Below are 25,360 nucleotides of genomic sequence, written 5' to 3' on the forward strand. Positions count from 1 at the left end.
TGCTGGGGCTTCTTGTTAGTTAGAGCTGCAGGTCATGAACCTAAGTTGCCTGTGGCTACCCAACAGCCCTCTTACTCCAAAGCAACCCTGGCACAGCACACTAACGGCTGCTCTGTTGTGTCCACAGTCACCTCAGTTGCTCTCACCAACGCCGACTGAGGTAACCACCACCTATGCCTGCGCCCTGTGTGCTCATGGTGCTGCCGTCTGCAGGGTTATAGAGATGACCAGCATGGTACCCTGAGGGCCACAGGGCCCTAGCCACTTCACTGGGGGCCTCTTCCTGCTGGCTGTTTTTATAATCATATCTCATCGCATGTTCCCCCATGTGTGTGCAGACAAGTCTTCACCGACACTGGGGATGTGGTATTGGCCAGCAGATCCTGGCCTGGGTCATGGCATCCGTGGGTGAGCTGGGGTCCACTTCTTGTCCCAACTCGATATCCAGGAAGCTCTGGGCCCTTGAGGCTGAGAACTCTGAGAACTCTGAGAACTGAGCTATCAGATAAGCTTCTCCATACCAGCCTAAGGCTTCGCCTTTTTCTCAGAATCAGTGGTGCAGGTTGTGGCCCCTCAGACTCTAGTCTGTGTAGTGGAGCCCAGGGCTGGGAAGGGCATAGGAGCATGGCACACTTTTGAGCCCTCTTTCTGTGCTGGGTACTGTTGTAATCCCTTTATACCCAATTCCTGTACCCAGATCAACATCCAGAGGTAGTTTCTAGGAGTATCCCATTTACCAGTGAGGAAACTGGGGCCTAGATGCCAAGTAACGGGGGCTGTTTGCTTCCTGCCCTCCTCATCCTTGGGGGTGTTCCACTCCAGCCCACAGAAGGTCCCAAGAGCGAGGGTCTTCTCATCACCGCAGACTAAGGAATGTCTTTCACTTCTTGTAGCTAAAACAGGATCGATGGCAAGATCTTCTGCCTAGTCCCTCTTCTGCCTCCTCAGTCCTTCTGGGAAGCAATACTTGGGGCACTATGGGGACCCTGGTGCTGTGGGATGCTAGGGGTTGACATGAGGGTAAGAGGGCTGGCATGACCCAGGCCACCAGGCTACATTAGAGGGATGGGCGGTCTGATTCTGGAACCATGGTGCCATGTCATCTCATGCTGCTGTCGCCCGCTCTGGCTGCTCCTGGATGCTCCCCTTCCTGCTAAGATAGGAGCTGTGTCATCAGTGCTTGTGGTCTTGTTGGCTGGCTTGTGAGCCCCAGAGGGCACCTTCAGAAGGTGCCACAGAGCACCAAGAGCTTCCCTCACACGTGAGGAGCACGCCAGGGTTCTCAAACTGTCCCACGGGTCCAGAGTGCCGGGAAGATTTAAGAGGGAAGGAAGTGGGTAGGGTAGGGAGGATGCAGGTGTGGTCCTTCTACCACATCCCAGAAGTCCTAGCACCAAGGAGGGTCAGATGGACTGGAAGGCTGGGAATCCAATGGGCCCATACTGGGGCCAAGGGTCTTGCTATGACTCAGCCCTGCCTCACTCTCCAGATGTGCTCTGTTTATGCTTGAAGAGCCTGTTAGGGTTATGTTGTTTCTGCCCCTGAGATCTAGAGGGCAAATACAGTGGGCATGGTGAAGGGCAAGCCATGCTCCTGACCCAGGTTTTCTCACACTGTCTTCCTACCCAGGGGGATCAGGATGATCGGTCCTACAAGCAGTGCAGGACCTCCAGTCCCAGCTCTGCCGGCTCAGTCAGCCTCGGACACTACACCCCAACCTCACGGTCACCCCAGCACTACAGTCGTCCAGGTATTCACCCCCACCCCACTTACCTTGACCCCCCCCCCAAGGTTGTACTTCTTGATGAGTTTGCTGATACAAAGTAGCTTCTTTATTCATTGAGAAAAGTGGCAAGGGGGGGGTGGTGGGTGGTGCCGGTGGGGCCATGGAATGTCTGGCCACTTAGACATAAGGGAAAGACTGCCTCAAGCCTGGGAACAGGCAACCATAAGGCAGCCAGTCACCCTGGGGCTGGAGGAGGCGTCTGAATCCACAGTGCCCATCCGAGACACACACAGCCCCAAGCTCCACACAGAACAACCAGAGTGGGCTTCTGGGGGCAGTTGCAGAGCTGTCAGATGTGAAATTACACACAAGGTAGGAGAGCAAAGCAAGCCACAGTCTGTTGTGAGCCCACGGTAGATCGGGAGGACTTGAGCTGAGGAGTCAGTCATTGGCCATAACAGCCGGTCATGATGTCTAAGGCTGGACCTATCACTCAGCAACCCTAAAGACAACCATCCTATGAAAGCAATTGGCAAAGGTCCCTATGTCCTTCCAGCTGGGGACAGCCCTGAGCAGGGCCTCCCACCCTGTTGCCTCATCCCCCACCCCCGCCCCCAAACCCTTCCCACTCGGCTCCCAGTTTGCATTGTGTTCCTCAGCTTTGAGCTGGCATGCGAAAGCCACAGGGACCATGCACAAACGCGCTGCCTTTTGGAGGGATTTTTCCAAGCCGCTTCCTCCCTTCCAGCTGTGCATGCCCCATTTTCACACCTGTGGGCCATAGCTCTTATTTTCGAAAACGTTGTGGAAAAATCAACTTAGTTGTTTGCAATCATTTTCATTGATTCCTTGCAATATGCCTGGTCCATCCTGCTCAGTAAATGCAGAGAAAGAGAGTGTATGCATGAGAGAGTAAGTGAATTAGTGAGTGAGGGATTTAGTGAGTGAGTGAGTGAGTGAATGAATGAATGAATGAATGAATGAATAAGTGAATGGGTAAGTGGATGGTTGAGTGAGGGAGTGAATTAGTGAGTGATCTAGTGAATGAGTGAATGTATGAGTGAATGAATGTATGAATGAGTGAATGAATGTATGAATGAATGAATGGGCTAGTCAGAGATTTAATGTGTAAGTAAATGAATGGGCTAGCAGATGATTAAGTGAGTGAATTAGTGAATGAATGAATAAATGAATGAATGGGCTAGTCAGAGAGTTAATGAGTAAGTGAATGAATGGGTTAGTGGATGGTTGAGTGAGTGAATTAGTAAGTGAGTGATTTAGTGAGTGGATGAATGTATGAATAAGTGAATGAATGAATGGGCTAGTCAGAGAGTTAATGAGTGAGTGAATGAATGGGTTAGTGAATGATTAAGCGAGCGAATTGAGAGAATGAGCGTGTGGATTAGTGAAAGACTGAGTCAGTGAATGGCGATGTGTTAGTGAGTGGGCTAAATGAACGAGCAAGAAGGTGAACAGGTGAGCAGGTGTGTGGACAGCAGTGGCTTTTTTGAGCCCTTCCCTCAGGTCCCTTGTGACTTGACCCCTGACTTGGCATCACCAGGAGGGCCTGGCTATTGACTGCTTAGTCAGGGGTAAAGCCCAGAGGCCAAGCTTTGTATCTGGACTGGCAAGTACCATGAGAATGCTGGTGACAGACCACTCTTTGACCTCTGGAAGCTGCCCTCCCACTGTCCTTGATCACAGGACACCCCAAAGTGAGCCATGGGCAGGGCCAGAGAGGTGTTCCAAGCTCTGGCTGCCACCCTGTGTCTCAGAGGCAGCTTCTCCTGACCCCACCTGAAGGAGATGGCCCACAACCTTCTGGGTGATCCTCTTCAGGTGCCCCAGGAGAGCAGAGGGGCAATGTCCCTGGCAGGTGGGGACTAGGGCAAGTTGGTGGCTCTGGGGTGGAGGAGCCCAGGGTTACTGACTGCTCTCTGTTGCCCGCAGCTGGTACTGTGAGTGTTGGTACCAGTAGCTGTCTGTCCCTGTCCCAACACCCAAGCCCTACATCCGTGTTCAGACATCATTACATCCCCTACTTCCGAGGTAAGGCGTGCAGTGCACAGCGGGGGGTGCTCGTCCCATGTCTCCGCATGGCTTCCAGAGCCCTGTGTCTCATGCCTGTGTACTTCCTGTGTTGTGTGTGTCTGGCTCTATTCTTGTCAGTGTGTCCATGTTCCTGGAAGGAAAACAGGGTGATTTGTCACTAGGAGGACAGCTGGAGGGAGCACCTCAGCGAACACCTTGCTGGAGGTGGGGGAGTCATCGTACACTTCCTCAATCAGCCCTACATGGTGGGGTGATGTTAGTGTTAGCCTGCAGGAGCAGCAGGAGCTGAGGTGTGGAGAGGTGGTGACGTCTACAGCCTCAGACCCCTGGTGGCTCCAACCCCTGGGTCTTTCCAAGCCATAATGCCAGCCATAAGCCATTAATCCATGTCCTGTAGACCTGTATACGTGCATGAGGGTGTAGATGCCCTTGTGATTTCTTCCACGCTAAGAACTGGATTATGTGTACCCCAAGTTCATGGATTGATGGCCGAACCTCGATACAGCAGTGTTTGAAGGAACAATGTTAAGGCAGATAGGGTGACAGATGTAGAGCAGAGGGGTCACAAGGTGGGACTCTCATCCGCTGGCCTTGTAAAGCAAAGAGGAGGCCTTGGGCATTGTTTGCATATTTAAGATCAGTGGAGAAATAGTCAGCAGGCCAGCGTGAAATACCACTAAAACAAAATAAAGCAGCCCAGCGTGGTGGCGCACACCTTTAATCCCAGCACTCGGAAGGCAGAGGCAGGCAGATTTCTGAGTTTGAGGCCAGCCTGGTCTACAAAGTGAGTTCCAGGAAAGCCAGGGCTACACAGAGAAACCCTGTCTTGAAAAACCAAAAGAAGAGGAAGAGGAAGAGGAGGAGGAGGAGGAGGAGGAGGAGGAGGAGGAGGAAGAAGAAGAAGAAGAAGAAGAAGAAGAAGAAGAAGAAGAAGAAGAAGAAGAAGAAGAAGAAGAAGAAGAAGCAACAGCAGCAGCAAAACAAGCAGAAACAAAACAACAATCATAACAACAAACTACTCCTGGGCTTTGAACATGACTCCAGATCTGTGAGAAATGAGAGGCTGTTGAGCTATGAGTTTTGTTGCACAGCCTAGCTAATAAAGACACAACAGATAACACTTAGGGATTTAGAGAGCATAGCAATGATTTTCTCAGGAGTCCCTAGGTGATGCATTAAGTTCCCTGTCTCTTGTAGCCATGCAGTGGGCACCTTCCCACAGGCACAGGCGCAGCCAGCAGCTCCATCACTAGCAGTCAGTGAATGGTCCATTCTCCTCCATCTTTATTCTCATCCCTCGAGGCACTCTCTGTCCACGGAGCAGAGTGCTTGCCACTGTCATGTCTTCCTTGCCTCTTGGACTCTCCACATATCCCAGTCTCTAGCAGGGATTAAGTTCCCAGTGACAATGCACAGCCCTCGGTGCTATATCCCCAGAGTAGCAGAGTGGCTTCTTGGACCTTAGTTCATGTATGTCATATGTCTGTGGGAGCCTCAGCAGAGTGAGAGGTGCTTCCAGAACCTACAGGGAAACTGATCAGCTTGGGGGAGTCAGACAGGTCTTGGAGTCTGATATCTTTCTTCCCTTTGCCTAGTGGCCCTGTGAGGCCCTTGCCTTTGGTGGGTCTGATATAACTCTGGGTTGATGGTCAGTCTGTGACCAAAGATGTGCTAGACATTGGCTATGGCTGCTCCTGTTCTTATGGGGAGTGCACAGAGACCCATAGTTTCCTCCCGTCAGTGGACTTCCATGGCAGTCTGTGACCTTGGGCTCTCCAGCATCTTTCAGAACATGTCTTGAGGAGGTAGAGACCCTGGATGAGTGCCTGCTTGAGGTTCAGAGCAAAGCACAGACATAGGTCCTTCCCTCGAGTCTCCTGAGAACCAACCTGCTCCTAGTCTCTGGACACCCTGTCCATAGCACACAGCTATAGCTGTGGCATCTGCCAAATCTCTAGAAAATTCCTTCATACCACCATGAGTGCTCTGCAGTATTGGGAACACAGTGGAGATACCTCACTGTCTGATGATGGCTGAGTGCTCCCAGCTAGACATGCCATCTTGGTCCAGCACTCTCCTGACCTGACCTAGCTAAACAGTGGCAGAGCCCCTCTTCCCTCCCTCTTTCCATCTTCCACCCAGCTCAGACATCATACCCTCCCACTGAGTCTCGAGGCCTGGAGCCTCGCTGTCCCAACACCTACAGTCAGGTGAGGGGCTGGTGAAAGCCATTGTCATATTACTGTCAATTTCAGACCTTGGTTGGTCTGAAGGTGTAAGGTATAAACCTGACTCTTACTTGATAATAAACAGGCTGCAAAGAAAGGGGACGTGGGTTCACAAGGGGACTCTATGCTGCTGATGTCACTTTTCTAGGGTCTAACTGGAAGATAATGCCACACTGGAAGATAAGTACTAGTGGCATGAAAAGGAAGAGAGTCAGAAAAATCAGGGACAGAGCCTCAGGTGAAAGTCCCAGCATGCACTGTGCCCAGTAGGTGAATCTCATCTTGCCAAGGATCCCCTCCTGAGCTCCAAAACAGGTCCCCAAGCCCTGGTCCCTCAGCTTCAGGAGCTGTGTACAATACTCAGAGGAAGTTCTGGATAGAAACTATACATGCCTTGGCTATGGACCTCAAAGGGTCATGATGTGTGGTTGTGAGCACAGCATCTTCAAGGCCAGAGCTAACTATAGCATCTTCAAGGCCAACTACAGCATCTTTAAGGTCAGGGCCAAGCACAGCATCTTCAAGACTAGAGACAACCATAGCATCTTTAAGGCCAAGGCCAACTAACTATAGCACCTTCAAGGCCAGGACCAACTGCAGCCATAGCAACTATAGTTGCAACAAGAAAATAGATGATTCATAGATGACACAATGATTCATAGATGACACAATGTCCACAAATCTATACCAAAAAGACCAGCTAAATAAGAGCACAAGGGACTAACTTCTGCACAGAATGCCCCAGAATTTGTGGAGATAGTGGGTCACAGAGGTAAGCAGAACTCCCTCCTCTGCATAGCCAAGTGTGTGCTAAGACCTTGAGAGGTGTCGTGTCCAGGCAAGGTATCAGGTCCAACTCTAGATCGTGAAGTCAGTAAGTGCCCTGGGGGTGATGTGACAGGGATGAGATACCATCTATGTAACCTTCCTCCTAAATCCATAACCCTTGTCTCTCACAATCCCAGCTGAGGGACATTCTATAGCTCCCCTCCCCCTGTCAAGAGTCTAGGAATTGTCAAGATCTTCAGTGACAAGGAATGCTGGTCACAGCTTCGAGAAGCCAGGATGTGACAGTGGGTGTAGTGTGATATCCTGAATGGGTCCTAAGACAGAAAATATCTCAAGTAAAAGTGGGTTAGACTCCAAGTGTAGTTAGCATGATAGAATGGTTCCAGGTCCTGGAGGCATGTCAGAACTCAGAAGTGGGCCCTGTGTGAGGGCACCTTCCAGAACCATTTAAAGCCATTCCAAAGCAAAATATTGACTTCAAATAAAAAGAAGCCATGGATCGCACTAGACCTGGGGCTGCCCAGCCCTGTAACAGGGCCTTTCCCTGGGAAGTATCAGAAGCACCCTGGATATGATGCCTTCATAAAGAGTCATGAGCCTGGACAAGGGCGCCTCCATGCCTGTCCTTGGGTGACATTGGGAGCCCAGGGGCCTTATCTTTTAGGATCAGTAGGGAAAGCTGGTTTCCAAGTAGTCAGTGCCCAGTTCACATGGTGTAGTGCCCTCCAGAGGAGGTAAGATGGTGCCTGCTGTGTGGGACTGACATGGGCATTCCACGAAAGCTTACAACAAAGCTCCAGGCAGGTCTGCAGGGTCGAGGTCAACAGGGTGTTTTCTCAGCCACATCAGATAGGCAAGCATGCTTGCAGAAAAGGAAAAGGCCCCATGATGGCCTGGCCCTCCTGAGCTTTTTGTCAGCCAGGTGGATCCTGAGCCTAAACTCAGGAAAGTCTAGATGGTGTGGACTCTGGGAAGAGCCTTGCATGTCAGACAGGGGATGAGGAAGACTTGGTGGCAGCATCTCAGGCAGGGACCAAGGTGGCTGGTGTTGAAGTATCCTATAGTAAGTGTGACAGGGTCCTTGTGGGGCATCAAGGCCATTACACTGTCTCGACTCCCTTGGTATTGGCCCCTCTAAACATCTTAAAAACTGTAGCCTCTCCTCTAGTGAGTGCACATGGGTAGGAATCACATTTGTCATTTCAGGGGACATCACACTGTAGGCCGAGCTCTGAAGAGGACAGGGATGTTGGACCAATTTAGAATCCTCAACCAACCGTGTGAGGATGACAGAAATGATCATGAAGGCAAGATAGAGAAAGAAAGGCTAAGCCACAGAGACTGAGCTCAGGGATGGTATCCAGTAAGGACCGTCTCCAGCCCTGGTAGAGGGCCTACAGTTGTGTTTTCAAAGCCGCTGTGTCTGTCATGACTTATGCGACACACTGAGTCATGGCCTCATGTGTAGACAGTCTGTGCTTCCCATTTCCCTGAGGTGAGGTCCCCACTGCCACTAGGAGGAGCAGAAGCTTAGCCTATGTAGCCAAAGTCAGATGGGTCTATATCATTCTAGAACAAAATCTTTGGTCTTTAAAGCTTCACCGGTGTTTACAGGCAAAATTAGTGACCGTGCTCAGGCAGGAGAAGACACCCAAAGTAGGAGCCATCAGTCTCCTTCAGTGGCCACTGGTTTGGCCCTTCTCCAGCCAGCCAGCCCCACATCCCCTGCCTGTCTGTGATGTCCCTTGCTGTCTCCAGTCCATCCAGGCCTGGTTTCTGTCCCATTGGCTTTAGAGTCCTGCGGCTTGATTTTGCCATTCAAAGGTTCATAGATCTAGAGAGCCCGTTCCTGGCCAGTAGCCCTATCAGCTACTGCAGAGTTCAGTGAGTCTAACAGAAGGGAAGAGTTGTGCCTCGGGGTGTCCTGCTGTGAGCTGTACTCCTCATCCCATGTCCAGTACCACCGTGTTCTGTCCATCACGTCCTGCATTGGCGGGAGGCGGGGCATCCACTCAGGTCACTAGGTGTCTTTGATGGGTGATTTGACCACACGGCCTCCTTCACAGAACACAGGACAGCTCTAGCCGAGAGAGGTTTGAGGCAGTAGAGCATCCTCATTTTGCTTGCCAGAAGCAGCCGTATCTAGGGACTGTGGAAGTTGATGGGATCCCCAGTTCCCCACACAGGCAGAGCCTCCTCTGTGGTTGTGAGGGCTGCTTTGACCCATTCCCATACCTTAGTCCTATTCTCACAGTTATTCAGTGCAATTTCCAAGCAAGCAGGACCTTCCTGCACGAGCTACATCAGGGAGGCAGGAATAATGAGCCTGCAGTGTGTGTTCACACCCCAGGATCCTGGGCTCTGCCCACTGCCCATGCACTAACATGCTCTTGGCTCTCCAATCACTGCCCCTTTGTCCCTTACACCCCCTAAAGCCAGGCACACTCTAGATTGAAACAGAAGTCATAGGGCCCGGGCTGGAAGGCTCTGGCATGGGCTTCCTTCAGGCAGGAGAGAGGGTTCACTGCAGATCAGCTCTGAAACCTTCTGCTGTGCCTTTCTGCTCCTCATATGCTGTCTCTGCTCTTCCATCTGGAGGCAGCGAAAGTGGCCGTAGCACCCCGAGTCTCTCAGTGCACTCCGACAGCAGACCTCCTTCCTCTACCTACCAGCAGGCTCCGAGACACTTCCACGTCCCAGGTAGGTTCATGCGTGCTTGTCGGTTTCTCATGCACCATCTTGACCACAACTGTTTGAGCATCTTCAAACTGAGTTTCCTTAAAAGCTACTCCATGGAGTAGGGTGTAGCGGTGCATACCAGGTATCTCAGCACTGAGATAGGAGGGTCACAAGTGCAAGGCCAATCTGGAAGAGAAAAAATTATCTACAGATCAACAACACAAAACTCCTAATGCAATGTGTTTGCACGTTCCATGAAAACTGACATACACTTGGGATTTTCTCCAAGTCTCATAAATACTGAGAAAATGTTTTTGTCCTGGTCAAAGGTAGAGAAAAGAGTCTGAGTTAGCTGCATCCTGGTGACCCATGATTCTTGCTTGCTGCTTCCCCTGTCCCCCTCCCTTCCTGTCCCCTTCTGATCTGCGGTGGTGTTTAAACTGGGGGATGCTTGACGGAGGTGTGGGGCTTCAGCCTTGGCCACTTGCAGTTTTGAAACCTTTCTGGTAATTCTGGGCTGGGTGAGCCAGGAGCTGCCAGAAGCCCCTGGGTGGAGAGCATCTCAGCCACCTCCCTGCTCCTCCTCCTCCTCCTCACATTCTTTCCTTCTCTTTCCTTCTTCTTTCCCAGACACTGGCGTAAAAGATAACATCTATAGGAAACCCCCTATCTACAAACAGCACGGTATGGTCGGTCTGATGGACTCCGCTGCCGTGTGTTGCCTGCATGTCTGTTGTACCCTCTTGCTTCTGAATGCTTGCTCCTTTTGCTGTGTCCTGATCTGAGGCTCTGGGAGGCTCATTACTGCTGTCTGAACATTAAATGTACACTCACTCATAGACTCCTGGGAGGCCTCTCTTCACAAGAGAGGAGACACGTGCAGAGGCTGGTGCATGGCAGCTGGGACTGGGGCTGGGGCTGGGGCGTGTGTGCTAATTGAGAACCTTTATTTGGTATTTTTGATGCTACTATGAGGGGCCCAGTCGAGATGGCGAGGGACTGGGGGCTTTTTAACCATGACCTGACACAGGCCTGATCTCTGGAAACAATAATGACTTGGAACCAGTCACAATTTAGGGAGACTTTAGGTCCCATCTTTGAGAATATCTGTGATAGGATGGGATGCTTTGTTCTCAGCTAATGGGCTTCCTTTCATTGTGTAGAAGCTAGAGGTGGCTTGCAGCAAGGGTGTCTCCTATCCCTCTGACATCCCCACATCTTCTCCACATGGACCTGCCTGGGACAGATGTACAGGGAGGAAATTACTTGAGCTGTGGAGCAGGACTCAAAAGGAGTCAGAGTTTCAATTTCTGGGTGACTGGGGAGGTCACTGCAGTGCCAAAAGCCTCAGTTTCCTCGTCTGCAAATCAGAACCCCCTCTCGCTGTCCTCCACCTCCTCTGCTCCATGTCCTTTCCCCTTGCCCTTTCTGTCCCCTTTGCCCTCATTCCTCCAGGACTGGGCCTGAGGTACTCATGGAAGAACAAATGTGGAAACAGTTCAAAACTGTAAACGGCTGTTCACAGTGGAGACTTAAAGCCATCACTAGAGGCGAGAGAGAGCAGAGGTTCCCGTATGGACGGCTCTTGCTCCGATGTGCTGAAGGAAATGCTTCCCACACTGACCAGTGCCAGTCAGCTTACTGGGGTTGGGTTTGGTTCCTCAGTGGTATCGAGAGGCCCTGATCATCTCTGTGTCTTTCCTCTTCCTCCTCTCAGAAGGAATGAAGGGAATTGAAGTCCTGGTTTTTAGAATCTAAGCAGAGAGTATGTGTATCCCTAAGGGATGGGTGGGGGCAGTTGGATTATGACGACACCTTATACCAGGAACAGAACTGCAGCACCCTAGCCTTACAGGTAGGGAAACTGAGGCCCAGGCAAAGGAAGGACCACCTCATTAGGTGACCCCTGCAGCACATGCTGGGCAGTCTTTGAGGAGGGCCACGATCTCTATGCTCTCCAGAGCCCAGGATAAAGCTTGGCTTACGGGGCCTTAATTAGCCACTGCTATCTCTCATCTCCACTTGGCAGCTTAACTGTGTGATTAATATCCATGGTCCAAGCTGAGTTGGCCTTGGCAAGGGGGAGGGTTAGAAAAATCACCTGATGACATTGACCACCAGTGTCTGACAGGGCCACACTGAGACAGTGTTGGTGTTCAAATCCTTTACTGAGCCCCCAGGGGAGGTCAGGTTCACAGTTACCAGTCACCAGCCTTGTATAAGGTATAAGACAGGTATAAGCCTGCTTGTCTGCAGGCTTGAAGAAACCCGGAGCAGCTGCCCAAGGCCAGGATTCTGTATGCTGATTCTGTAAAGAATCAAATCTTAGAGAGCACAGCCTCTGCCAGGCGTTCAGCAATGCAAACTCACGATAGGAACGCAGCGAGCCATGCAAACTCTAAAGTGACGAGAAAGCCTTAGTGGCACAGAAGCTCCTTTTAAAAACCCCTGGGAAATACAGATGCCCACAGTGCCTTTGTTTTCCAGTTCATGCATTTGATTGAGACCTTTGGTATTCACAAGCCCTCCCCACTCCCAACTTCAGATGGTAGTGTGTGCACACACATTGTGTGCATGCATGCCTGTGTACATGTGTGTGTGCTTGAACCCCCCTCCCCCAAGCGCTTGCTCCATCAAGGCAACTTGGCCATAGGCCTTCCCCAAGGAGCTCGGGAGCCTGATCTAGGCATGAGCAACATTATTTTAATCCTCACTCCAGCTTGAAACAGCCCTTGGGGCCATCTGAATCACAAGACTGTTTCATTAGCTTAAGATCCTATATTTAGCATATTAAAAGCAGCCACGCCTTTCCCCTGATGCATTTACCCCAGTCCACTGCGAAGTCACTGGACATGGATGCTTCTGGGTTCCGTTACTGTTATTCTTCTTGGAAGCCTGAGTCTCATTTCTGCTTTTGGGAGCCACAAGGGTAGCCAGGCCTCTGTGCCCACTGGGTAGAAGTGACACTTGGTGTGGAGAGCAAGATGAGGCAATCACTATTGTGCAGCTGGCCTCTGACCTTGTCCCTGGCGGCTGTCATCTTTTGACATTTTGTATTTTGATAACAGTTCTAGCTCTACTTGCTTGTTGCTTACTGGTCGTGTTAAAGAAGAAAAAGAGAGGACGCAACTTAGGAAGTGATGGAAGGGGAGCAAGCAGGGGTGAGAGAGCTCAGGAGCATCCCTGTACCACCAGACATTGCAAGAAGAGGACCTGCAGTACCTGCCAGTCAGGAGGCACAGGGCGTGGCAGCTGCTCAGGACAGAGGCTTCAGGATGGTCTGCACCTCAGCAGCCGCTGTGGGCTGTTGGGTTTCATATGAAATTATAGTCACATGCGCACACACACACGTGTGTATGTGTGTGTGTGTGTATGTGTGTGTACATACACATCTACATGCACACTCACTTATACACACATATACACCTGAGTGCCCACATATGCCTGCATTCATACATGCCTGCACATGCACACAACTACATGCACACATACCTGCACATACACACACAGCTGAACGCATACATACCTGCACATACACACACACAGCTGAATGCATACATACCTACACACATACACAACTGCATGCAGACATACCTATACATACACACACACACACACACAAAGACACACACACACATGACTGCATGCACACATACCTGTGCACATACACAGACACACACACAACTGTATGCATACATACCTGCACATCCATACACATCTGCATACACACATACCTATACACATACAACTGCATGCCTACATATCTGCACACACACACACCTGCGTGCACACATACTTGCATATGCACACATACATGCACATATACACACACCTGCATACACAAGCAGCATCCAACCATGTCACCTTGGGGAGGCAGTTATGGGAAGAAACACGGCTGTCCTCATCCAGAGACTTAGCAGGGAGAAATGCTTCCCTCCTCAGGTTCATTCTCTTCAGAAAACTGGGAGCAAGCTCTGTGCCTCACAGTGCTTTCAGACAAATTCTGAAAATGGCAGAGCTGCGCGAACAGAAGGGGCTCTCTGGACGCCGTCTCTCAAAGGAAGGGAAGCACCTGTTTTTAGACTGTTGTTTAGTCTTCCTGTTGCTGTGATAAAACACCCCGACAAAAATCAACCGAAGGGAGGAAGGGTTTATTCCAGCTCAGAGTTCAAGAGTGTGGTCGGTCTTAGCAGAGACGTCAAGGTAGCAGGACCTTGAAGTCACATCACATGGACAGTCAGGACGCCAAGGGCATCAAAGGGCAGTGCTTGGCTTGGTTTCTCCTTTTTATACAACTTGGGGATGGGTCACCCACTTTTGCTGTGGGTCTTCCTACTTCAGCTAAACTAATTAACCCTTTCCTCATGGGCATGCCCAGAAACTAATGTTCCCCAAAGGCCTGGCTGGAGGTTCACTTCCTAGATGAATCCAGGTTACAATGGCCATTACAACTGTCTAAGGCAAATGGTGCTTCCTCAAAGACTTCCCAGGAAGCTTGACTGTCCAGGTGCAGAATGGAGTCACAAATTCTCTGTTTGATTTCTAAGCAAGTGTGAGCCTGAGACAGAGTGAGCGAGTAGGGGCCTGGCAGGCAGAAGATGCTCATCTGGCCACCTGTGTTCTCAGGACCACTATCGGAGGGAGGGCCACCATCCGAGTAAGACATATGTATTCCCAGTTCTTTGGTCCATAGTTGAGATATGGATAACAGCTTGTTGCGCCTCTTAGGGGTTTCTTTCCTAAAAGATTGAGTCTCACTTTGGTTTGGAGTCTTCTTCTAGGATGTGATGAGAGGCAAGGTGTCAGGTAGACTCTGCGTGCACAAAGAACATTAGAAACTTGGTACTCCCATGGGTCAAGTCTAGTAGAATTCCTTAAGGGACATGGGACATGTGTGGTAGGAAGTGAGTCTTTCCAGAGAGGGCTTTAGGCACAGGCCTGTGGGGCTAAGAGGAGTTTCTCTGTCTTCTGAAGGCACGATAAGCCCCTTTCTCTGGAAGAGCGACAGTGGGTGGGAGAGAAGCCAGTGGGCATAGGTGCTGGCTCCACATCCTCTCCTCTGACATCACTGTCAGTCCTGGCAACAGTCGGCAAACAGATGCCATTCAGTCAACTTCACAGAAGGAAGCCAAGTGCCAAGAGATGCCAGGGGCTTTCACTAATTTATCTGAAGTATAGTCTTTGAGCATCCACCATGTGTTTGGCTCTACTTCAGGGCTGGAAATATAATGATGGTCAAGCCCAGCCTACCCTGTGAAGCACAGAATTGCCCCCAGCACATATGACCAAGTACATCCCTGCCTTGTGAAGCAGAGAATCCATAGAATTGCTCCCATTATGTACACACACACACACACACACACACACACACACACATACACACACACACTTCCATTCTCAGTGTAATTCCAAAACAATTTAAACTGTATAACTGTATAGGTTGGATTCGTGCTGGGCAAGAGAAGTCCTGTCTGTGGGTCTAGTTCTCAGAGACCCATCTGGACCTGAATAGAGAACCAAGACCCCCACTGTTCTGGAACCCTAAGGCCTGAGAACCCTAAGGTCAAGCCCCTGATTACTTCCCTGTGTGTTCAGAAACTCCTTCCCTTAAGAGGGATAGCATCAACCAGGTGTGCCTAGGGCCTAGCTGTCAAAGCCTGTGCTTGGGGACTCATAACACTAGACACTGGCAGGGTGGCTCTACACCGAAGGCAGGCAGAGCTCCCATAGAGACCAGAGCTGAGAATACCTGGTGGCCACAGACTGCCCTGATCACCCTGTAACAGTCTCGGTGACTACCTGGAAGCCAGAGCTATGGAAGGGTAGGTACTAGCAGAAGCATGGTGCTTGGCTTCTGTGGAGGCTCTGGGGCCACTGTGCTGTGGCCATCTACTCTCTGTGTCCACTTATCTGTTGGAGGTCAATATGCAAGTCACTGGAGCAAGCACCAGGCACATCAGATGCTACTGTGACCTTGAGCATCTCCTATCAGTTGCTCAGTGTAGAGGCAGATCTGTGCCCAGTTCTCTGTGAGCAAAGGTTAGGCCTTGTAATTTATACTCCTTGCAGGGAGAACAAAGTCTATCAACGGAGGCAGAAAGGGATCATGTCTGTTTCTCGTGTTCCTGTGCTCAGGACAGGGCAGGTGCACACTGTGAGAAGGAAGAAGAGGACGAATACTGAAGGGCTAGGTAGCAGGCACCCAACATGATGAGGGACAGGTAGATAAAGGGCAGCATGGATGAATGGATGCATCCATGGACAAAGGAATAGACTGAAGCGAACAAAGAGAGCATAGGTGGGTGGTTGGGTGAATAACTGGAGAACGGTGGATACAGGAGTGGGTGAGTCAGTTAGTGGGTACACATATCCAAAGTGGAAGATAGGTAGGTAGGTAGGTAGGTAGACAGATAGACAGACAGACAGATGATAGATGGCTTAGTGAGTGGGTGGTGAATAATGCGTGGATGGATGAATGGAGCAATTGATTGGTGGATACATGAATAGATAAAAGATAGATAGATAGATAGATAGATAGATAGATAGATAGATAGACAGCTTAGTGGGTGAGTGGGTGGATGGATGGACAGATTGATGGTTGATGGGCAGGTTAGTGGATAGATACATGAGGAGATGAGTGGGTTAGTGTCTGGGTAGAGAGGTGGATGAACATGCAGATGGGTCGGTGGGTGAGTGGAGTGTTAAGAGAGTAAGTAGATAGAAATGAAGCGATGAGCAGCAGGGGTACACATATGTGACACATCAAGGAAGGAGGGAAGAGATGCCGGCAAATTACCTTCAGGGTTGACCTCTTGCCTTTTCCTGGCATTGCAGACCTGTGAGCTGCCCTTCATTCATTTCCTCAGACATTATCCACATGAGTTAGAGGGGTATGATGGTATTTTCCCATTTTACAGATCAGGAAACTGAGGCTCAGAGTTGTTACGGAAGCAATCTACCAACAATGCAAAATGCCTGGTGAATTTGGCTCTGGTCTGGCAAACTGCACACCTGCCACAGTTTGTAGTGTTTGCAGAGGATCTCGTTATGTCTCCACAGAACATCCCCCTCAGCAAGTGGAGGATTATTCTGGAGCCCAAGGTGGCACTATGTTGGAGCATGTCTGGCTAGTGGGTTATCCGTAGTTATATGAAATCTTGAAAACCCAGGCTACCAGGGTGGGATTTCACATCCCGAAGAGCTCCTGAGCTGGAGCCTTTGGCTGACATGGTGGAGCAGAACTGTCAGAGCTCAGAGCTTGTCACTGCACCCTCAGTCAGAGCTGGTTGCATTAGCCACATTCTGTGCTGCTGCCCAGTGACAGCCATTGCCTGAGCAGCAGGAGTCACACTGCCCCCTCTCTGAGTGCCTCCACTGAACCGCCCCAACAGGGCTGGCCTTCACTGGCCTCTGGATATGGAGAGAGCAGAGGGTTTATTTTCAACTGAAAAAGAATCAGTCTCTCATACCGGGAGATATAGAAGCCACAGGGGGAGACATAGAGTCAGCATGTCTAGAATGGAAGTACTCAGTCTTCGATTTTGGCCCTATCTTGTCAAGGTCCTGTAGCCCAGTCCCCAATGTCCAAGCTCTCTGGCCTGGTGTCAGTTTTGTCCTTGGTGGTGCAGGAGGCAGGGCGCTCCAAGAGATGGGCAGGGCTGAGCCCACCGCAGGCTGCAGGTAAGAAGCTCGTCTGCTCTCCTTCCTGAGCTCAGCCCTAGCTGGTGAGGATCCCAGGGCTTCTAGAAATTGCTGTGTGCATGGGTTTGGGGTAGATCTTGGTAGGTCTCCCTGCACTGTCTGAGTCCTGAAATAAATAGACCAGCATGCCTTGCATGGTTTCTTTGTTTACTCCTGGGAACAGGGTCAGCCCAGTGGGACGATAAAAATGCTGCCAAGAGTCTTCTTGGTAAACACGCTGCTGTGGGGTGAGCCCTGGCTCCGAGTGAGCTCATCTCTGGGCACACTGTCACTCTGGGCACACTGTCACTCTGCTGATTCTCGAGGACTCCTCCAGTGGCATAGCTCAGGGCTGGTCAGGCAGCTCAATGGGGCAGGCAGGGGAGAGAACTTGAGTTCATGTCACTCTCAGCCCTCTCACCTCACTTCATGCTGGTCTCAAAAGTGAGACCCCTCCCTGAGCCTCAGTCTCTCCATCTGTGAAATGAAGCAGATCCCAGTCTTGCAGAGTTCTTGATGGGAAAGAAGCAGTGATGCCCAAAAGCATGTGTCTGTGTCTGACACCAAGGCCATCGAGGCCGAGACCTTCTGTCCTTTCAGGGTCTCCCTTTAAAGGTCAACAGTATGTCCATCAAATGCCAAGTGGCTCCACCTGAGGATGTGGCTGCATTTCTTCCGGTTGGAGGTGTGGCTAGAACTAGAGTAAGGCTGTATGTGGCTCAGGACACGCCCACCTCCTGGGCTACAAGCCCCCAAGGAGGCTGCTCCAGTGTGTCATTCCTTCAGCCTGTGAAAGGCATTCATTGCGTTGTCCTTTTGGTTGCTTTTTCTCCCCCTTTTGAGCATTATGTAAAGTAGGGCCCAGGACAGACACAGGGTGAGCTGCCTTTACAGACCGACTTTCCCTTCCAGCCGCCAGGCGATTGGACGTGGAGGACAGCAGCTTCGACCAGGACAGCAGGAAGGTAAGGAGGGGGACCACAGCCCTGCGGGGTGGTATGGCCACTCCAGTGGAACTCCAGTTCTTTTATCACTCTGCCCCTGGAGTCCCAGGAGGACCAAGGTGGGAGCCATACCCCTCTGCCTCCCTTTATACTCTGTATGGGCACATGCTCTGCCAGGGTTCTGCCTCGGCCGAGTAGCCAGGTGTGGTTCTGGGACTGAGGAGATATGAGGATTGACAAAGAAATAACCCCAGTGCATTCTGGGGTATTTGACATGAAGGTTCTAGAACAGCTTGGCACGTGGTTTTGTGTTTGTTTGTTTGTTTCTGTTTTTTTTTTTTTTTTTTTTTAATGAATGGTGGAAGAGTCAAATGTAATAGACATTACCGGCATACCTCTTTGATGTGGCCAGTTGTAAAAGTGCCCCGAGAGGATGTGGGGGCCAGACATCACAACAGCAGGCTGCAGGCAGCATTTGCCGTCTCTCCAGCTGCATCATGAACTTTCAGAGTGAGACGCCTTTAATGGTGAGGCTGGTACTAGACGTTTGGCTTCTCGCAGTGGAGTTGGCTTGTGGGTTAGGCGTACGGAGCTCCTTGAAGGTTCTGGTGAAAGGTTTCACCATCGCAGATGACCTCAGTGTTCCTGGGACCTTTTTTTTTTCCTCTGCAGAAGACAACCTGGCTGCTTCTCAAGGGGGATGCAGACACCAGAACTAACTCTCCAGACCTGGACAGTCAGTCGCTGTCCCTCAGCAGCGGGACTGACCAGGAACCTCTCCAAAGGATGGCAGGGGACAGCCTCTACTCACGTGAGTGGCTCTTCTGAAGCCCACAGGAGACTGCCAGCGAAGGGCCCCTACTGAGCGGGGCCCCCAGATCTCAGCTTTATTGCCCCCCCCCCAAATAAACCTAAAAGCCAGCAACAGCATGTGGCCCTAACATTTGGATGGCAGAAAGATTGCTGTGAGTTTGAGGCCAGCCTGAGCTACATAGTGAGACTCTGTCTTAAAAATAAAAGTAAAACAAAACCAAGACCTCCCAAACAGCCTAAGAATGTGAATCGAGCCAGGTAAAGCAGTGCTGAGCTCTGGTCTCTCAGCAGTGACATAGCTAGCTAGTGTGTGCACAGCGCCCCCTCGTGGCTCTCTCTGAGCAGGCAAGAAAGCAAAGAGAACAGCTCCCAGGGCCTCTTTTCTCTGGGGGCAGATGTGGTCATGGTCAGGAGGCGAGCACAGACCTGGAAACTGGTACAAGGCACTGTCCTGGTCCCTGGAACACACTGAGAAGGCACTTGGAGTTTCCTAGGTAATACGGCCCGATGTCACGGGTAGCAAGGCTGGCGTATGCTTAGCCTTGCGGGTGTTGTAAAGCCTGGCTTAGGGATGATTCTCAAGGATAGAGTACATTCCCATCCTGTTGTTCACTAAAGGTGCTATAGGTCCCAGGCAGAGCCAGCACAGGCTGCAGGCAGGCTCAGTCTCACACAGAAGCAGCCTCTGGTCTAAGCTGGGCCTAGCAGTTGTTGTCCATAGCTGTGGCTGAGGTTGGACGTAGAGGTGACGAGAATCTGTGGTGTGAGAAAGCAGAGGGAACCCCACCGGCATCACGGTGGTACCGACTCTGCGTGAAATCTGCCTGCCCTGCTAACTGGCTTATGATAGAAGCCAGAGCAGCAATGCTGACTCTCGGGTCACTAGGCACCGGGCATACAGGAGTGCTTTGCCTGGCCAACAGCATGACTGTTCTTAAGACCCTCACTTCCTAGGCACTATTTAACCACTACGCAGGGGAGGGACGAGTGGAGGTACAGACAGCTGGACATTGTGACCAACTAGAAACTGGAATGCTGTTCTGTGGGGAATCTTTGTAAGCAGATGATGTCCCTTGGGATCTCAGAGCATGCACACAAGGCTGATGTCAATGTGAGAAGGCACATCAAGAGGTCCCACAGGTCTGGGTCTCCCCAAGGTTCTTTTGGGGGAAGAGCTAGCAGAAGCCATGGTGAGAGGAAGTGGAGAGTCCCCTGTGCATGCCTACATCTGCTGGGGTGGCTACGATATCATCCCTCGGGACTCCATCCCAAGGATCCTTAGGTGGTTGTCTCATGCCAAGGGTGCACATGTGCTTTGTGGGACTCAGGTTTGGGCAATGGAGGCTCCTCCACAGAGCAGAACATAGGAGTTGCCTATTACCCTCACTGCCCTGTGTAGTGTTCTGGCCTCCAGACATTAGCTGGGAGCTGGAATATAATGCTGATTTTTTTTCAGGATGGCATTTTTCAGTGTTTAGCCCTTGCTCTGTTAGGGGGGTGTCTGATGCTATTCCCATGACCTCAACCCAGACTCTCTCCATGTCACTCAGCCCGTGCCACCAGCAGTCACCACTGGGACTTATGGACTGCCTGAGACTCAGGACTGAGGGAAGCAGAATATAGTGTGGAAAGAAGCAGAGCTATAGATGTCAGTGGACATGCTGGGTGGCCTGTGTGTGTACCTATACCACCCTGTGGCACTTTCTCATCTACAGGTGCCAGTACAGGGGTGTTCATCCCAGGACCTTTTGAGTGTGCTGGTCTCTGTGAGGCAGGCTGTTATCAGGTGTCTTCACTGGTCATCCCCACAGTGACAAGGTCTTGTCTGTCATCACTTTCCTCTGTTGCATCCCCACAGCAAGTCAATGTAAGTGATGCAGCAGCTGTTATGTGAGTGCACCTGGCCCTTAGGAACTCAGGCACCTGTGCTGAGGAAGGGGGGGTGTCTGCACAGCAGAACCTCTAGTGAGGGTTTGAACCTAGTCACCTGTGCTGGCATCTGTACCACAGCTGAGGAGGTGGGGTCTGCACAGTAGAACTTTTAGTGAGGGTTTGAACCCAGGCACCTGTGCTGCTGGCACCTGTGCCACAGCTGAGGAGGGTTCTGCACAGCAGAACCTTTAGTGAGGGTTTGGACCACTCCACCTGACATGTGCCAGCAGTCATGACTACATCCCCCTGCCTCAGCTTTTCTCCTGGTGTTCAGACTTCATGTCACCGGAGTAGGAAACCCACAGTGTCTAGCACTACACCTGTGCCCTTACCTTCATCCCATTGTGCTGCCCAGTCCCATGGGACAGTTGTTCTCTGCCAGGCACTGCTATCCTGCCAATGGGTATACATTTTATTATAGACATGTTTCTTGGCTCTGTGGGAATGGTCATTGATAACTGCCCGAGTCTGCATGAAAAGGGACAGAGTTGGCTTTTGTTGTAAGAGGAGAACCTTGAAAGCCTTCGAGTGAGACTTGATTCCCAGAGTCCCCTCCCTTAACTTGCACCGTGTAGATACATGTCCTCTGGACCCTACATCCTGATCTTTCTTGTCCTATCCTCTCTCTTGGGCTCCCTTACTTACATATGTGAGTACAGATGTGCACACACAGACATGGGCATGGTAGTCAGAGAGCTGGTGGTATAATTCAAGCATTTGGGTCACAAAAGACACTACCCAGGGGTCTCAGTGGTTCCTAGCAAGGCCCCAAAGTTTTCAGAGGAGTAACCCCTGGCCTTACTTCACCAGGCTGAGAGGAAGGTGGGAGGAGTGGGCTCAGGGCAGCTTGGGGATTGGAGACAAACGAGACTCTGATTTAGTGATTCAGGAAGTACAAGGGAAACCTCTCAGGGGCCACTTCACTCCAGACTGCCCTGTGCCATTGGCATTGGTGTCACCTCCGTGTCCTCCACTATGAGACCCTTGTGGAATATGGAATGGTGGATGTGCCAGTGTCTGCTGATGAGCACATTGCGCCCCCCACTCCCATCCCCCGAGCCACTCAGTAGCAGCCAGCGGCAGGACTGGATTCTGTGGCTCTGTTCTTCTCCAATGGAAGGGAGGGAGGAAGGGAGGAAAGAAGGAAGGGAGGGAGGGAGGGAGGGAGGGAGAAAGGAAGGAAGGGAGGAAGGAAGGAAGGAAGGAAGGAAGGAAGGAAGGAAGGAAGGAAGGAAGNGGAGGGAGGGAGGAAGGGAGGGAGAGAGGAAGGAAGGAAGGGAGGAAGGAAAGAAGGAAGGAAGGAAACAAGGAAGGAAGGAAAGAAGGGAGGGAGGGAGGGAGGAAGAAAGGAAGGGAGGGAGGAAGGAAGGAAGGAAGGAAGGAAGGAAGGAAGGAAGGAAGGAAGGAAGAAAAGGAGGGAGGGCCACATTCTTTGCCCTTCATTCTTTGACCCCTGGATAGTTCATGTTGAGAAAGAGTTGTCCCTTGTTGCCATGTCTATGGTTATAAAGAGCTCCTCCTGGCCTGTCAGTTGCACCTGGGAGTACTAAGGGTGGCAGCCAATCAAGCACCTGGTGGTAGAGCTGTGACCAAGAGCCCTATGTGACAGAATCCGCAGGTATCACAAGTGGAAGATCTTTGGCATTTCCAGTACCGAATCGGGGTCCAGACAAGCAGGAGCAGTCCAGTCACCTAGTCCACTGGCCTTGTCCCAGCCCTGTTCTAGGCATGGGACCAGAGCTGGGCCTGACCTGTGGAGCTGCAGTGAGATGAGGCCAGTCAGGTGGTATGTGAAGATTGGCAGCTGGAGCATTCTGGGAAGGGTGCCATGGAGATATAAGAAGTCCCCATGGAGGCCAGTGCCTAGCAGGCCTCAAGATGTGGTCCTGGAAGGAGGCGGTTCTTGGAAAGGACTGAACCAGCCGAAGGCAGATAGATGCAGGGCTAGCAAACTGTGTGGCCAAGTTACTGTTACCAGCCCCCCCCCACCCTGTGCAATGACAGCCCCAGAGGACTTAAGGTGTCTCCCATGGGACCAAGTGAGCTGGAAGGTGACAGGATGTGGTGCCAGCGTCTGTGTTAGAGAGGCACTCTGGCCAATGCACAGTACACATGAACATTTGTAGACTGGCCTCTGCAGAGCCTGAGGGAGGGAGACATGGTGGTATAGCAGGGAGAGGGACTAGCCAGCCACAAGATGGGAGCAGGCATGGCTTCCAGGAAAGATCTGAAGACGACAAATGTGTCCAGGAAACCATGAGAGGGATCGACACAGAGCACCGTATTGGTGTCTGTCCGGCTGGTAGAGCCCCACCTAGTCACTGCTATGTGACCTCGGGTCCCCTAACAAGCTGCAATGGTATGAAATTCCCTCATCTACAACAAGAAGAATGATCCAGGATCACTCCCTGTAGCATGAGGTTCCTCGGCACTCATGCAGGATGCCTGGGCATGCAGTCTCGTGAGGATATCTTGGTGGAACATCCAGACACTCAAGTCAGAATGCAGTGAACCTACAGCCACCTGCCGGCTCAAGCCTGTCCCAGTGGCTTCCCCAGCCTGAAACTCATGCCTGCTCAGGGACATTGAGTTCTGCTGTTCAGAGCTGAGAGGAAATATCCTGGACAGAGCAGGCACTGGGAGTCACATACTGGACCCAGTGAAGGAATGGTGACCTGCCAGTCAGTTGTCAGAACAGCCTGGGATACTGTGACAAGCTTGCACCTCCCACTGCATCAGGAACTCTTTTCTCCCAGTCATCAGCATCCCGAGTGTCCAGTCGCCACCCTGACCTCTTATGAGCCATCCTGAATAGAACAGAGCCAAGGACCATGTGCTGAGTACTCCAAGGGAGATCAGCAGTGTGCTTCATAGTGGCTATGGATGGGCCCCTGAGAGCCAGCACAGGGCTGTGTAGTTAGGCAAAGCCTAGGTCTAGCCCAGGAGTTGGGGGGTGGATAGTGCCTGAAGAGCCTTCTATAACCCAGGGTCAGGAGCACACAGCTGTGAACTTGCTCAGGGTCTTCTGTCTTTTATACCTTCCTCTTCCTGTGCATGCCCACCCCTCTCTCATGGCCCCACACTCTTGAAGGTCATATGATCTTATCAGACATACAGGTCCCTAGAAGACCTGCTTGGGCCATTTGATCTCATCCAGGTCACATAATCTCCCTAGGCCCCAGCTCCCTTGTGTTCAAGGCACAGAGGTCCCTGGGCATGGGATTGAACCTTTGGATTGTGAGGGGGCTTTAAATACAAAAGTTATCTGCTCTGCTGCACACAGGACTCTAGACCCTTTAAAATCACAGGATGGCAGGTCCCTCCCTAAGACAGATTAGCAACTCCAAGGACAAGACCTTCACAGATACACCTGTCTGGCTCTCCTTGCTAAGCACAGCTAAAAGGAGGAGGCTATAGTGGAGCAAACAGCCACAGGAGGGAAGGGGGAAAAGGCTGACCACTCCAGTGGGGACAGAGTATGGAGATGGAGCAGGAGGCCAGCACAGAGGAGGCCTAGGAAAGTGGTCTTTATGTATCGCTAGGCTTTTCTGCCTCCTACTGGTGGGATGTACACACAGCAGCTACAGCAGAGATTGGGGGGCAGGGGTGTGGACACCAGCGACTCTAAGCAAGTCAAGAAGAATGGAGTAGCTTTTTAATCAGCATTCCAAAAGTCAGTGATCAGTCTGCTGTGAACACTGGGCCCAACAGCACTGTGACTTGCTAAAATGGAAGACTACGTAAGACCCCATTTTTTATTACAACATTTGGATATGAGGAGGCAATCAAAAATGACTTGCAGCACCGGGAACTGTGATGGTAGCATCCCAATGAGGATGAGAGTCAGCAGACTCAAAGGAACACTGGGTAGAACCGGGGTTGATGCCATCCAAGGAGTCTAAGGCACTCGAAAGCAAGATGCTCCAGTGAGCAGTTGCGTCAAGACCAGAATAGAGAAAAAGTCTCGCCAAAGAAACAGATTATTTTGCAAAAGGGATCAGCTGAAAACTGACATTGAACTGAAAGGTAGAAAACGATGTAAAACCCTGTTGGGAGGGCTCAGCGACAGGACGGCCGACCCCAACAGAGCATGTCGGAATCTTCGTTCCAGTCTGGACCAAGAAGAGAAGGAAAACAAGCACCTGGGACCTGGAAAACGAGCTTTGTATCTTTGAATTCCTAGAAGGGGAGAAAGAATGGGTCAGAACCCCTCAAAGGAACAATGGCTGAAACTCTCCCGGACTCAGCTGAAGACATAAGCCTGCAAGATCAAGAAGCTGAGGGGACCCCAGTCAACCAAAAAAGTCCACATCAAGACATGCCGCTAAACTTCTGATCGCTAAGGTTTAAAACGCAAAACAAACAAGCAACAAAACCAAACCAAACCCGACTCCCAGCTTGTTGGAAGTATGCAGTGAGAAGAGCAAGGTCGTCTGCAGGAAGCGCTAGCTGATGACATCCACCTCCTTATGGAAACTGCAGGCACAGGAAGCAAGTGGTTTGTCTTTGCGTGCTGA

The 25,360-nt window shown here is 51.1% G+C and overlaps 1 protein-coding gene across 17 annotated transcripts in view; it reads left to right on the forward strand.

Moving 5' to 3' along the window:
* Ablim2 (actin binding LIM protein family member 2) overlaps positions 1 to 25,360 on the forward strand; it is a 124,094-nt gene that overhangs the window by 79,803 nt on the left and 18,931 nt on the right. For 3 of the 17 annotated variants that reach the window (XM_029477527.1, XM_029477532.1, XM_029477529.1), the window contains 8 exons: positions 128 to 160; positions 1,630 to 1,750; positions 3,677 to 3,775; positions 9,394 to 9,495; positions 10,105 to 10,158; positions 17,035 to 17,154; positions 18,067 to 18,119; positions 18,771 to 18,909. In XM_029477527.1, coding sequence (XP_029333387.1) covers positions 128 to 160; positions 1,630 to 1,750; positions 3,677 to 3,775; positions 9,394 to 9,495; positions 10,105 to 10,158; positions 17,035 to 17,154; positions 18,067 to 18,119; positions 18,771 to 18,909 — 721 coding nt within the window. Of the gene's footprint in view, positions 1 to 127; positions 161 to 1,629; positions 1,751 to 3,676; positions 3,776 to 9,393; positions 9,496 to 10,104; positions 10,159 to 17,034; positions 17,155 to 18,066; positions 18,120 to 18,770; positions 18,910 to 20,626; positions 20,779 to 25,360 lie in introns of all 17 variants that reach the window. The other 14 variants (XM_021161741.1, XM_029477533.1, XM_029477537.1 and 11 more) reach the window with 8 other exon arrangements.

Source organism: Mus caroli, chromosome 5, assembly GCF_900094665.2.
Source record: "Mus caroli chromosome 5, CAROLI_EIJ_v1.1, whole genome shotgun sequence".
NCBI lineage: Eukaryota > Metazoa > Chordata > Mammalia > Rodentia > Muridae > Mus > Mus caroli.